Raw genomic sequence first — 15008 nt, 5'->3', positions numbered from 1 at the left:
AATATCGGACCAAGGCGTAGCGGATGTTGAGTTCCACATTTATTATTTATTAGTGCTACGTGCACTAACTGAAAACAAGATCCCAAAACACACAGGTGGAAAAAAGGCTACTTAAGTATGATCCCCAATTAGAGACAACGATAGCCAGCTGCCTCTAATTGGGAATCATACCAAAACACCAACATAAAAAAAAAAACTAGAAGCCTGCGTAGAAAATATAAACTAGACTAAACCCCTAGTCACGCCCTGACCTACTCTACCATAGAAAATAAAGGTCAGGATGTGACAGTACCCCCCTCCCCCCCTCCCCAAAGGTGCGGACTCCGACCGCAAAACCTGAAACAAAAAGGGAGGGTTAGGGGGGGGGGGGTGTCTAGTATCAGTGGCGGCTTTGGTGCGTGGTGAAGTACCTGCTCATCCCGCGGATCTGCCAGCATCGAGGGCGGGGGCGGCTCTGGTGAGGCTCTGGTGCATCGAGGGCGGTACTGGTGCGGGACGAAGAACCCGCTGATCCCGCAGATCCAGCCATAGTCCCAGTCTGAACACTGTGCCTGGACTGGACCTAGGTGCAGAAGAAGACTCCTGCCATGGAGTGGGACTAGATTCCGGACCGTTGACAGTCTCAGGAGGTTCCGGACCGTGGACCGTCGTTGGAGGTTCCAGACCGTGGACCGTCGTTGGAGGTTCCAGACCGTGAAACGTCTCAGGAGGTTCCGGACCGTGGACCGTTGTTGGAGGTTCCGGACCGTGAAACGTCTCCGGAAGCTCTAGACTGTGAAACGTTGCCGGAAGCTCCGGACCGGGAACTATCGCCGGAAGTGCTGGACTGGGAAATGTCGCCGGAAGCTCTGGACTGGGGATTGTCACAGGAAGCCTGGTGCGTGGGGCCGGTACTGATGGTACCGAACTGGTGACACGCACCTCAGGGCTAGGAGCATGCACAGGACGCACCGGACTGGGAAGGTACACTGGAGGCCTAGTGCGTGGAGCCGGCGGGACAGATGGCGCCAAACTAGTGACATGCACTTCAGGGCGAGTACGGGGAGCAGGCTCAGGACGTACTTGACTGGGAACACGCACTTCAGGGAGAGTGCGAGGAGCAGGCACAGGACGTACCAGACTGGGAACACGCTCTCGAGGGAGAGTGCAAGGAGCAGGCACAGGACGTACCGGACTGGGGCCACGCACTTCAGGGAGAGTGCGAGGAGCAGGCACAGGACGTACCGGGCTGTGGAGACGTACTGGAGACCTGGTGCGTATAGCCGGCATCAATGGTACCGGTTCGATGACACACCTCACCCGGTAAGTGCGAGGAGCTGGCACAGGACGTACTGGGCTGTGAAGGCGCACTGGAGACCTGGTGCGTATTGCCGGAATCAATTGTACCGGAACTTTAACACACTTCTCAGGAGGAGTACGGGGAGCTGACTCAGGTGGCATCGGACGGCTAACACGCTCCTCAGGGCGAATGCCGTGCATACTATGCCAAACCAACAGCTCTCTTGCTTCACTCTTCTCCAATTTATCCAACAACTCCTCGAAGGTCTCTAACTCTCCCCTCCGTTCACTCTCCTCCAATTTATCCAATAACTCCTCGACGGTCTCTGACTCACCCCTCAACTTCGCCGACCACCCTGTGTCTGTCGCCAAGGAAGGGTTTCGTATCTACCCATCACTTCTTACCATGTCCAGAAATCCTTCACCTGGTGAACATGCTGCTTGGTCCTGGTTTGATGGGATATTCTGTCACGTTCGTTGGAATGAATATCGGACCAAGGCGCAGCGGATGTTGAGTTCCACATTATTTATTAGAAAGTGAAACTAAGCAAAGACAAAAACAAATAAACAATAAACTAACAACTAACCGTGACTACAGAGATGCTACGTGCACTAACTCAAAACAATATCTCATAACACACAGGTGGAAAAAATGCTACTTAAGTATGATCCCCAATTAGAGACAACGATAGCCTCTAATTGGGAATCATACCAAAACACCAACATAGAAAAAACAGACTAGAACCCCACATAGAAAATATAAACTAGACTAAACCCCTAGTCACGCCCTGACCTACTCTACCATAGAAAATAAAGGCTTTCTATGGTCAGGACGTGACAGGAGAGACCTGAAAATAGCTGTGCATTAACGCTCCCCATCCAACCTGACAGAACTTGAGGGAATCTGCAGAGAAAAAATGTGGAAACTGCCCAAATACAGGTGTGCCAAGCTTGTGGTGTAGACCCAAGAAGTCTCTAGACTTTAATCGCTGCCAAAAGTGCTTCAACAAAGTCCTGAGTGAAGTGTTTGAATACTTATGTAAATGTCATATTCATTTTATTTATTTTTGTAAATAAATTAGCAACATTTCTAATATCCTGTTTTTGCTTTGTCATTGTGGGGTATTGATGAGGGGAAAAAACAACGTAATCAATTTTAGAATAAGACTGTAACCTAACAAAATATGATAAAAGTCAAGGGGTCTGAATACTTTCCAAAGGCACTGTATATTATATATTTATTATAATATCAATAACATATTTAATTTTTTATTAATTTTTTATTTCACCTTTATTTAACCAGGTAGGCTAGTTGAGAACAAGTTCTAATTTGCAACTGCGACCTGGCCAAGATAAAGCATAGCAGTGTGAACAGACAACACATGGAGTAAACAATTAACAAGTCAATAACACAGTAGAGAAAAAGGGGAGTCTATATACATTGTGTGCAAAAGGCTTGAGGAGGTATGCGAATAATTACAATTTTGCAGATTAACACTGGAGTGATAAATGATCAGATGGTCATGTACAGGTAGAGATATTGGTGTGCAAAAGAGCAGAGAAGTAAATAAATAAAAACAGTATGAGGTAGGTAAAAATGGGTGGGCTATTTACCGATAGACTATGTACAGCTGCAGCGATCGGTTAGCTGCTCAGATAGCAGATGTTTGAAGTTGGTGAGGGAGATAAAAGTCTCCAACTTCAGCGATTTTTGCAATTCGTTCCAGTCACAGGCAGCAGAGAACTGGAAGGAAAGGCGGCCAAATGAGGTGTTGGCTTTAGGGATGATCAGTGAGATACACCTGCTGGAGCGCGTGTTACGGGTGGGTGTTGCCATCGTGACCAGTGAACTGAGATAAGGCGGAGCTTTACCTAGCATGGACTTGTAGATGACCTGGAGCCAGTGGGTCTGGCGACAAATATGTAGCGAGGGCCAGCCGACTAGAGCATACATGTCGCAGTACCTGTCAAAAGTTTGGACACACCTACTCATTCAAGGGTTTTTCTACATTGTATAATAACAGTGAAGTAATCAAAACTATGAAATAACACATATGGAATCATGTAGTAACCAAAAAGTGTTAAACAAATCAAAGTATATTTCAGATTCTTCAAAGTAACCACCCTTTGCCTTGATGACAGCTTCACTTGGAATGCTTTTCCAACTGTCTTGAAGGAGTTCCCACATATGCTGGGCACTTGTTGGCTACTTTTCTTTTCCTTTACTCTGCGGTCCAACTCATCCCAAACCATCTCAATTGGGTTGAGGTTGGGTGATTGTGGAGGCCAGGTCATCTCATGTAGCACTCCATCACTCTCCTTGGTCAAATAGCCCTTACACAGCCTGGAGGTGTGTTGGGTCATTGTCCTGTTGAAAAACAAATAATAGTCCCACTAAGCGCAAACCAGATGGGATGGCGTATCTCTGCAGAATGCTGTGGTAGCCATGGTGGTTAAGTGTGAATTTAATTCAAAAATAAATCACAGACAGTGTCACCAGCATCACACCTCCTCCTCCATGCTACACATGCAGAGATCAATCGTTCACCTACTCTGCGTCTCACAAGACACGGCGGTTGGAACCAAATATCTCAAATTTGGACTCATCAGACCAAAGGACAGATTTCCACCGGTCTAACGTCCATTGCTCGTGTTTCTTGGCCCAAGCAAGTATTTTCTTCTTATTGGTGTCCTTTATTAGTGGTTTCTTTGCAGCAATTCGACCATGTAAGGCCTGATTCACACAGTTTCCTCAGAAAAGTTTATGTTGAGATGTGTCTGTTGTGAAGCACTTATTTAGGCTGCAGTTTCTGAGTCTGGTAACTTTAATGAACTTATCCTCTGCAGCTGAGGTAATTCTGGGTCTTCCTTTCCTGTGGCGGTCCTCATGAGACAGTTTCATCATAGCGCTTGATGGTTTTTGCGACAGCCCTTAAAGAAACCTTCAAATTTCTTGCCATTTTCCGGATCGACTAACCTACTTGTCTTAAAGTAATGCTGGATTGTCATTTCTCTTTGCTTATTTGAGCTGTTCTTGCCATAATATGGACTTGGTCTTTTACCAAATAGGGCTGTCTTCTGTATACCCTACCTCCTTGTCACAACACAACTGATTTGTTCACAAAGCATTAAGAAGGAAAGAAATTCCACAAATTTACTTTTAAGAAGGCACACCTGTTAATTGAAACGCATTCCAGGAGACTACCTCATGAAGCTGATTGAGAGAAAACCAAGAGTGTGCAAAGCTGTCATCAAGGCAAAGGGTGGCTACTTTGAAGAATCTAAAATCTCAAATATATTTTGATTTGTTTAACACCTTTTTGGTTACGTATGTGTTATTTCATAGTTTTGATGTCTTCACTATTATTCTACAATGTAGAAAATAGTACAAATATAGAAAATCCCTTGATGTGTAGGTGTGTCCAAACTTTTTTCTGGTACTCTATATCTGACCAAATTATGAAAGACACAAATTGTAATTTTGAATTCTGTAAAGTGAGTGTGGAAGAGGTGAAAACATTTTTTTTTGTCTATCAACAATGACAACAATTATAAAAACACCAGGAAATCAGCTCCAAGTAATTTTATTTAGGAAATTTGTTCCCAAATATTATCATGCATTATAGAGACATATGTGGTCATATACTAATAATAAATCATAATTAATTTGATTTATATAGTGATTTTGTACCAACTGAGGTACTCAAAGAGCTCTAGGGAGAAACTTGCCTCATCCACCATCAATGTGTAGCACCCGACTATTTTTGTGCCAGATTGCTCACCACACATCAGCTATCAGGTGAGGAGTGATATATGCGAATTAGGAATGAGTGGGCTTATTAGGTGGCCATGATTGAATGTGGCCAGGTTGGGAATTTAGCCATGACACCGGGGTGAACACCCCTACTCGTAAAATAAGTGCCATGGGACTTTGAATGACCACAGAGAGTCAGGACACCCGTTTTAACGTCCCATCTGTAAGACGGCACCCTACGCAGGGCAATGTCCCCAAATGTAATGAAGATTTGAATTGATTATTTAAGTCAAATATTATATCTGTTTAGGCTTCTTGAAGTCAATTTGCAATCTAAAAATATTTGTTTTATTATATTCTGGCCCCCTGGCCCAAGAAACAATTGGCCCACGGCTGAATCTTGTTGAGGATCCTTGCCATACCGCAACCATGTCAGCCACAAGGAGTCTGCATGACCTAACGAGAAAGAGAAAGATCAAGTCAGACTGTACTTGACGATAACCTCAAAATGGGGGCAGTGGATAAAGCAGACATTTGTGGAATGTGCTTGGAAAACTACCAAGTGGTATAAGAAGATAGTTTTCCATTTGATCGTCACTGCTGTCCTCAATGGCCACATAATTCACTACCAGCTAACAAGTGAGATTATTACTGAACAGGTTTTTTTGTGTAATTGGACATACAGTTCACATACAAATCACATAGTCCAGCAGGTAGGTGAAATCATTGTTTCATTTTATGATACAAGTATCAAACATGGTACACTAATACTAGATACCTTAAGGAACATTTTAAAGATCATATTCAGTCTGGGAAGACTGTCAGTCAACCAGGGCGGCCTATCAGGGCAGTCCTGATAATGAGTGGCAAGAGTGTGGCATTGAGAGAGAGAGCCAACAGGTGAAATCAACTTGGTTGATCAAGTTAATCTCAGTTGAATGCTGCTCCACTCCGAGGGCTTTTGTACAGCTGCCAAACAGCTGCAATGATATACAGTATAATATGATATTCTGTTTTGTGTCAATTTTAAGAAACGAAACAGCCCTGTACACATCACTTTAGGTAAAATCCAATAGGAATGCATTGTGTCCAGCAGACAGGTAATCCATTAATATTATACCTTTCGGTCTTTACACAAAGTGAGTCAACTACTACATAAAGATGTCTAGCTATAGTGCCATCGCAGATGTAATAAGCTATTATACTCTAAAAGACCAGTTTTCCAAAATAACCACCAACCAGCTACATTGGTTCTAATTGGACAGGATTCACATGGCCATTTCGCCATAAATAATTGGTACATACATGGCTTAAAATGTTTGTGCTGGTGTGGAGAACACAATAAAATGACCCAAGTATGCCTTGTGGTGAAAATGCCCCCTAAAACTTTGAATTGGCCATAACTTCATTAGTAAGTGGTCTATTTAGCCTAATGATAGCTTAACTTGTTCAGGATAGCTTGGTAAATACAATATAATATAATATAATGAATCATGTATGTTTTTTTAAGATGTTTTTGAAAATAAACAAAATAATTGCCCAAAATGCTGTCTAAATCACAGATTTTGATGATATTTTCATATCTCAATTGAGCGGATTATGGTTCAGTATGCTCCAGCATGCTCCACAATACTGTGTGATATCTGTGGATTAAAATGATATACAACATGTGCATAATGGCAGCCTTAGTAGTCCCATACATCCCATTTAAAAAGGTAGACTTCTATTGGAATGGCTTCACATCCATGTTTCCTAAATAGGGAAGGGAAGATACCTAGTCAGTTGTCCAAATGAATGTATTCAACTGAAATGTGTCTTCTGCATTTAACCCAACCCCTCTGAATCTGAGAGGTGCAGGGGGGCTGCCTTAATCGCCATTTTCGGCACCCGGAGAACAGTGGGTTAACTGCCTTGCTCATGGGCAGAACAACAGCTTTTTACCTTGTCAGCTCGGGGATTCGATCCAGCGACCTTTCAGTTACTGGCCCAACGCTCTAACCACTAGGAAACCTCACGCCCCAATACAGGGAAGGTTTCTTGTCACCTTTCTTGAAATTGTGTGCTGAATGGTTACAATTTTTCTCATGATGCAGTTAAAACTGCCATTCGGATGCAGCTTGGATGTTTCACCCGTAAAACAATAATAATTATCTTTCACAATTAGCTGAAAGGTCTCAACATAAAAGTATTTTGTTAAAATGGGTTACAAAATCCTGGGGCGAACCCTCGGTTACCTGTCTCTCTGGTGGACATGTATTCATTCCAATGGGATTTGCCCTAAAGTGACGTGTACAGGGCAGGTTTCCTCTTTATTTTATTTTTTTACAATTGAAACAAAACAGAATGTCATATTATATATCACTGCAATCACAGTAGACTTCAGGGAACACCCATGTTACTTTTTTGTGTTTACTTGTAAACTATTGGAACTAACAATGAAAACATTGACAAAAACTGTATTTTGGCATGCATTTTCACCACATTTCTACTTAAAGGATGCATCTATATGTGGCATTTCTGGGCCATTTTATTGTGTTTTCACAATTTTAAGCCATTGGGCTGTATCTACTTTACAAATTATTGATGGAGGTATGACCAAGAAAATCTTGTCCAATATGTCCCCATGTAGCTGGTTGGCCACCAGGGGGTAATGGGCAAAATCTTCTTTAGACATGCTCCAGCTGTGTGTGAAATTTGGTGACTATCACAAGTCCAAAATGTTCTCGCCTCGCCGCTGGACTGTGGTTAAAAGGACCTCAATATGACCCCCATGAAGGTCTTGAGTATTTTATGATCAGCATTATTGTCTACATTAATTGTGGGGTTTATTTAGTGGGTAGATAACATTACAAAGTCATTTTTAGATTGTTTGGAATGATTCAACCCTATTTTATTCTAACAGGAAACCCGAATGGGTTTTGTTAAAATGGCCACCCTTGTTGACTGACAGACTGTCTTCTAGTGTTTATGTACATCATTGGTGCGCACCCAGACACACACACATACACGCACACACTCCTTACCTTAAAATAAGGACACAAACTATGCTCTTCAGTTGGTGTTCACAAAAGTTTGTGTGTATATCACAGACATATACCTGTACTGACCACCATGAACCTACAGTAACTCCTTGTCCCTCTCTCTGTCCACAGATCAAGGTCAGTAGCATTGTTAGGGAGATGAGACTGCAGCGATATGGCATGATTCAGACCAAGGTCAGTACGGTAGGCCTACCATACAGAGGTTAGTGTTCATAGGTCAGGGGTTAAACGTTTTTTGGGCCATTCAGGGTACCAATGATTCTTTGTCTATGGCTTCCATAATCCTGTCCACTCTATTGTTTCCTACATAGTCAGATATTAAATGACACATATTCCAGAAACCCAGGTTGAGTAGTAGTACTTTGGACGTACTAACCTGGTGTGGGTTTCCAAAGACTTCATAGCTAGTTGTATTTTATTTTTCTCTGCCACACAGCAGCAAGAGAGTAACAACAATAAAACCAATGCGGCCTGAGTCTGGTTGGACCAGAGAAAGTATTTTAGCTAAGAAACTTACGAGAAACCCACCCTCATCATTAATGACAGTGTGTGAATAGAGTAAGTGGACCCCCAGAGAGCTAGAGAAAGAGGCTTCCACCCAGAAGCTATTTCCCCCTAACCACTAATGTACCACATCATTAGTCATTAAAACATCCTATAATAATTTGACTACAGTCGGCTCTTTACTGCACTCTGTGTGTGTGTGTGTGTGTGTGTGTGTGTGTGTGTGTGTGTGTGTGTGTGTGTGTGTGTGTGTGTGTAACCACAAGTCCCCACAAGAATAGTAAACTAACAAACATTTTACCAACTGGGGACATTTTGTTAGTCCCCACAAGGTCAAATGCTATTTTTAGGGGGGGATTTAGTTAAGATTAGAATTAGTGTTAGGGTTAGAATTAGGTTAATAGTTAGGAGCTAGGGCTCGTTTTCGAGTTAGGATTAAGTTTAGGGTTGAGGTTAGGTTTAGGTTTAGGCTTAGGGAAAATAGGATCTTCAATGAGACTGAATTGAGGTTAGTTATGAAAGACTGTGTGTGTGCGCGCGCGCATGTTGTAACACCTGTCTTGTCTCTGCATAGGAACAGTACCTGTTCTGCTACAAGGTATGGTTGGAGGTTCTACAGGGCATCCTGCAGCTGCATGGTAACCGATGGCATCCTGAGAGCCCCCGCAAATTGCAACCCGAGAGCCCCCCGCAAACTTATGGGCCCTCACAAACACAGTAGCCGATGGCAACCCGAGAGCCCCCAATTTGTTTAACCAGTTACTTCCCACCTTCCCAAAGAATATACTTTATCAATGAAGATGTGTAATATTTGAATAGTTGACTGTGTAAGTTATACATTTGTTAGCAGTTTATTTTGTTATGAGCACTGTAAGTATGTGTTTTAGCCAACTACTTTATTTGTTGTCATGCCTAACATGACTATTAACAGTTGGCTATAGCACATACAGTGCCTTGCGAAAGTATTCGGCCCCCTTGAACTTTGCGACCTTTTGCCACATTTCAGGCTTCAAACATAAAGATAAAACTGTATTTTTTTGTGAAGAATCAACAACAAGTGGGACACAATCATGAAGTGGAACGACATTTATTGGATATTTCAAACTCTTTTAACAAATCAAAAACTGAAAAATTGGGCGTGCAAAATTATTCAGCCCCTTTACTTTCAGTGCAGCAAACTCTCTCCAGAAGTTCAGTGAGGATCTCTGAATGATCCAATGTTGACCTAAATGACTAATGATGATAAATTCAATCCACCTGTGTGTAATCAAGTCTCCGTATAAATGCACCTGCACTGTGATAGTCTTAGAGGTCCGTTAAAAGCGCAGAGAGCATCATGAAGAACAAGGAACACACCAGGCAGGTCCGAGATACTGTTGTGAAGAAGTTTAAAGCCGGATTTGGATACAAAAAGATTTCCCAAGCTTTAAACATCCCAAGGAGCACTGTGCAAGCGATAATATTGAAATGGAAGGAGTATCAGACCACTGCAAATCTACCAAGACCTGGCCGTCCCTCTAAACGTTCAGCTCATACAAGGAGAAGACTGATCAGAGATGCAGCCAAGAGGCCCATGATCACTCTGGATGAACTGCAGAGATCTACAGCTGAGGTGGGAGACTCTGTCCATAGGACAACAATCAGTCGTATATTGCACAAATCTGGCCTTTATGGAAGAGTGGCAAGAAGAAAGCCATTTCTTAAAGATATCCATAAAAAGTGTCGTTTAAAGTTTGCCACAAGCCACCTGGGAGACACACCAAACATGTGGAAGAAGGTGCTCTGGTCAGATGAAACCAAAATTGAACTTTTTGGCAACAATGCAAGACGTTATGTTTGGCGTAAAAGCAACACAGCTGAACACACCATCCCCACTGTCAAACATGGTGGTGGCAGCATCATGGTTTGGGCCTGCTTTTCTTCAGCAGGGACAGGGAAGATGGTTAAAATTGATGGGAAGATGGATGGAGCCAAATACAGGACCATTCTGGAAGAAAACCTGATGGAGTCTGCAAAAGACCTGAGACTGGGACGGAGATTTGTCTTCCAACAAGACAATGATCCAAAACATAAAGCAAAATCTACAATGGAATGGTTCAAAATTAAACATATCCAGGTGTTAGAATGGCCAAGTCAAAGTCCAGACCTGAATCCAATCGAGAATCTGTGAAAAGAACTGAAAACTGCTGTTCACAAATGCTCTCCATCCAACCTCACTGAGCTCGAGCTGTTTTGCAAGGAGGAATGGGAAAAATGTCAGTCTCTCGATGTGCAAAACTGATAGAGACATACCCCAAGCGACTTACAGCTGTAATCGCAGCAAAAGGTGGCGCTACAAAGTATTAACTTAAGGGGGCTGAATAATTTTGCACGCCCAATTTTTCAGTTTTTGATTTGTTAAAAAAGTTTGAAATATCCAATAAATGTCGTTCCACTTCATGATTGTGTCCCACTTGTTGTTGATTCTTCACAAAAAAATACAGTTTTATATCTTTATGTTTGAAGCCTGAAATGTGGCAAAAGGTCGCAAAGTTCAAGGGGGCCGAATACTTTCGCAAGGCACTGTATAGATGGAAGACCAGGCTATGTTTCTGCAGTGTTTTGATATTTGGGTTATGCATTTATTGATGGAGGTAGACATTCTTACTGTTGGTTCTTTCTGTGTTCTCAAACTGTGATTATAGTATTTTAAAAATTGTGAAATAAGTGCATGTTAATCATTTATTAATTCTGTCCATGACTGAAACCAAAAGTGAATAGAATCAAGTGCCTTGGAAAGACTTGCAGCTTTATGTGACACTGATTAATAATCCAGGTTTCTGGGGGGGAATCCAAACATGCGATCTTGGAGTGCTAAGAGACTCATATTTTTGTTTGTTTCACCCCCAGAAACCTGGAAACCAGGTTTGATTGAACAGTAACCTCAGTACAAATGCTCTGTGTGATTCTGTAAGGAATGTCTGTCCGATACTGTTTTTGTTCAAATCTTGTTGTCCCAAAACTCTGATTTACTGTGTGTGAATTTTGCAGCACAGTAGTGAAACTCTATTCATTTTGCAGTCTAATCTCTATGACCACTGAACAAGTGCTTGAAGTTTGAAATATAATGGGGGTCAAATGCACAAAATCATTGTACAGTAACATCACCATTGTAGTTGCAGTTTCAGTAGCATGATAATATGCTGTAACATTCACTACCAGTACAGTATAGCCTCGGTCTGATCACTGATCCTCCTATTACCTTGGACCATCAAATAAAAGTTGTTCTGAAATACTGCTTTGTTTCACGGCGTCGTAAGGGCTGGATCACAATTAGAAACTGATATTTTTTATTTGGTAGGTCACAGGTGCGGTATATGACAAGGCAGTTGGCTATAGTAATATCTACAAGCAGAGAGAGTGAGAGATTTACCTACAAGTGCTAACTGACAGAACATGGAAAAGAGTCCCTCTGCAGGCTTACTGAAGGGTAAATAAGTGATCTCAGAGGGGCCCTTGTGACTGTATGGGAGAGAAAAAAATCTAACAGTATGCTCCCTAAGAGGAAACAGCTAGCCACACACACACAGGCTCTGGAGTGGGAAATCTTAAAACCTGAGTTTGTGGAAAGCCCTGTTGTACAGTCTCCCTCTCTCCCACTCAGTGTCTCCATCAGGACTCCCAACCTCACTCATTCACTCACTAAGTCCCTTCCTCATTCCCTCTCTCGCACTCTTTCCCTACTTCCCTCTCTCACCCAGACCTTATTATAGTTGTGAGTTATTGCATGATAGGCCCGACGTGGGTTATTCAGGGTCCAGTCACTTTTATAGGTTTATAGAGTTACATAAATCCTACTTGCCTTCCTAGTTTTATATAAATAGTTGTTAATTTGAATAGTTTTCTATATAAGGAGAGGGATATCAACCAACGTGAGTCGAGGGTAAATAACTCAGACTATCCCTAACCCTAGAGAAGCTTGACCAAGTTTATTCTTCCTAAAGGGTCCACACAGCTGTATTCAGACAAAAAAACGTGCTCTCACCATCACAAGTGTATATACCCCACTTTGGACACTCCTCTCTAATCTTTACATCGTATGGTTTAACAGGAAGAGGGTAACAGGATACAGGGGATCTGACCTGACCTCCTGACCTCAACCCCTCCTTCGCCTAATCCACAGATGTCCTCTCGTATCACCTATCGCAATCCCGTGACTCTCTCCCGTCCACCCAACACATTCCACAGCCACTCTGTCTTTCTACAGATCTCACTCCTTTATATACTATGCGTCTATCATGTCTTTAATATCTCAATATTCAAAGTTAAGCCCGAATCCAACACTGTATAGGGATGCATTTGTAGAACTGCATTGCAGAATGTGTAGAACTCTGACCAGAGTGGGTGAAAGCACACTTTGGTGATGACATTTCACTTCCTTATGTTATAAAATACATTTTGCCAAGACAAATAGGGTTATTAATGTTCTAAATTGTTAATTGGGTTCTTCCTCTAACATATCATTAACATATCATTCCACCGGTCTAATGTCCAGTGTTTTTTGGCCGAAGCGAGTCACTTCTTATTATTGGTGTCCTTTAGTAGTGGTTTCTTTGCAGCAAATCGACCATGAAGGCTTGATTCACGCAGTTGATGTTGAGAAGTGTCTGTTACTTGAACTCTGTGAAGCATTTATTTGGACTGCAATTTCTGAGTTTGGTAACTCTAATGAACTTATCCTCTGCAGCAGAGGTAACTCTGGGTCTTCCTTTCCTGTGGCGGTCCTCGTGAAAGCCAGTTTCATCATAGCGCTTGATGGTTTTTGCGACTGACCTTCATGCCTTAAAGTAATGATGGACTGTAATTTCTCTTTGCTTATTTGAGCTGTTCTTGCCATATTATGGACTTGGTCTTTTACCAAATAAGGCTATATTCTGTATACCACCCCTACCGTGTCACAACATAACTGATTAGCTCAAATGCATTAAGAAGGAAAGAAATCCCACAAATGTATTTTAACAAGGCACACCTGTTAATTAAAATGCATTCCAGGTGACTACCTCATGAAGCTGGTTGAGAGAATGTCAAGAGTGTGCAAAGCTGTCAAATGGTGGCTACTTTGAGGTATATCAAATATATTTTGATTTGTTTAACACTTTTTTGGTAACTACATGATTCCATGTGTGTTATTTCATAATTTTATACAAAGAGTGAGCTTTCCAACACCATACACGGCTTGCGGTAACAGCAAATTGTTGGCTGTCTATGAACACGCTTTCATACTTCACTGCAACAAGCCTTCACATTGATGAGAAGTGGGACATGAAGTTCCATGTACTGGCAACTGAGAACATGGAGGAGAGGGACACAACAGAGAACCTAAAACGGCATTAACTACCATCGTTGCTCAGTGGGTGAATGTAATACCAGGCATACACTACACAATTTTTTCCAGTCCAAGACTAATTTTCATGATCGGGGTGAAATCCTTTGAACTTGGGCTAGATTCAGTACGTCGGGACTCACGTAGTTCGAGCAGGTCAAGGACACACCGATGATGGCTGTTCCATTCTCCAGACCAATGTCTGATATTCACAATAATTTTCTGAGTTCAGAAATGTTGGTCGTGCCACTTGTAGTATGAGCTGTGGTATGATGCAATTGGGCAAGGACTGCTGCCAATAGCCAATGACCATCCAGCATCTAAAACCAAAACAAAGATGGTGAAGAGGAAAGCAACAACACGCACCGTGTGGACCGAGGTGATAGAAGACAGATTGGAGGCGCTGTGGAGAGAACACCGCTGCCTTTTCAACAGGCAAGTTTGTTTTACATGGGGCGGAGTTTGATTATTTTAGACCATTCCAATGGTCCTTAAATGAAATCTCCACCCACCCTAGGCACCGGGCCATGCAAAATGAACACCACCAGTAGTACATCTGCGTCCTACTATGACAGAAACAAAAAAATGAATTTCATATTATTATTATTTCATATTAATTCCATGTTCTGCAACTCTGCCTCTTTTTTAATGTTTCTTAATGTGTCTACATAATGTTTGCGTGTCTACATTTTTTTCTACACCTACTGAGAAACACAGGGCAGGATCAACTAGCACCCACGTCCTGGGGTTGAGGATGGATGGAATGAAAGATCTGAGACACGGAATTTGCGAAATGTGAGCACATCCAAGTTGTTAAGATTTTAGAAGTTGTGTAGTGTATGCCCAGCATAAGGTGAGCGCTGTCTGTTATGTAGCCAGGACAGTGGTAGAACTGCATTGCCCCCTAACAGTCATACCAACGGTTTACATACATCATTGGGTCATATACAGGACCATTTCTGAATTGACGTTATTTTATGATTGCGGTTTAAATGTTAAGAACAATTGTACATTTGTCACATCCCTACTATGTACTGTAGATACACTATAATTACAAGTAAGTACCCCT

The 15008-nt window shown here is 42.1% G+C and overlaps 1 protein-coding gene across 1 annotated transcript in view; it reads left to right on the top strand.

Moving 5' to 3' along the window:
• Nucleotides 1-11852, top strand: part of LOC110503077 (tyrosine-protein phosphatase non-receptor type 20-like) — a 53301-nt gene extending 41449 nt beyond the window's left edge. The window contains exons 16-17 of the mRNA XM_090218042.1: nt 8185-8247; nt 9152-11852. Coding sequence (XP_090074168.1) covers nt 8185-8247; nt 9152-9298 — 210 coding nt within the window. The 3' untranslated portion in view covers nt 9299-11852. The remainder of the gene's footprint in view (nt 1-8184; nt 8248-9151) is intronic.
• The last annotated feature ends 3156 nt before the right edge of the window (nt 11853-15008 follow it).

This window comes from Oncorhynchus mykiss, chromosome 23 (genome assembly GCF_057628025.1).
Source record: "Oncorhynchus mykiss isolate SJ-2025 chromosome 23, ASM5762802v1, whole genome shotgun sequence".
NCBI classification, from domain to species: domain Eukaryota; kingdom Metazoa; phylum Chordata; class Actinopteri; order Salmoniformes; family Salmonidae; genus Oncorhynchus; species Oncorhynchus mykiss.
This window is presented reverse-complemented; position numbering and strand designations above follow the sequence as displayed.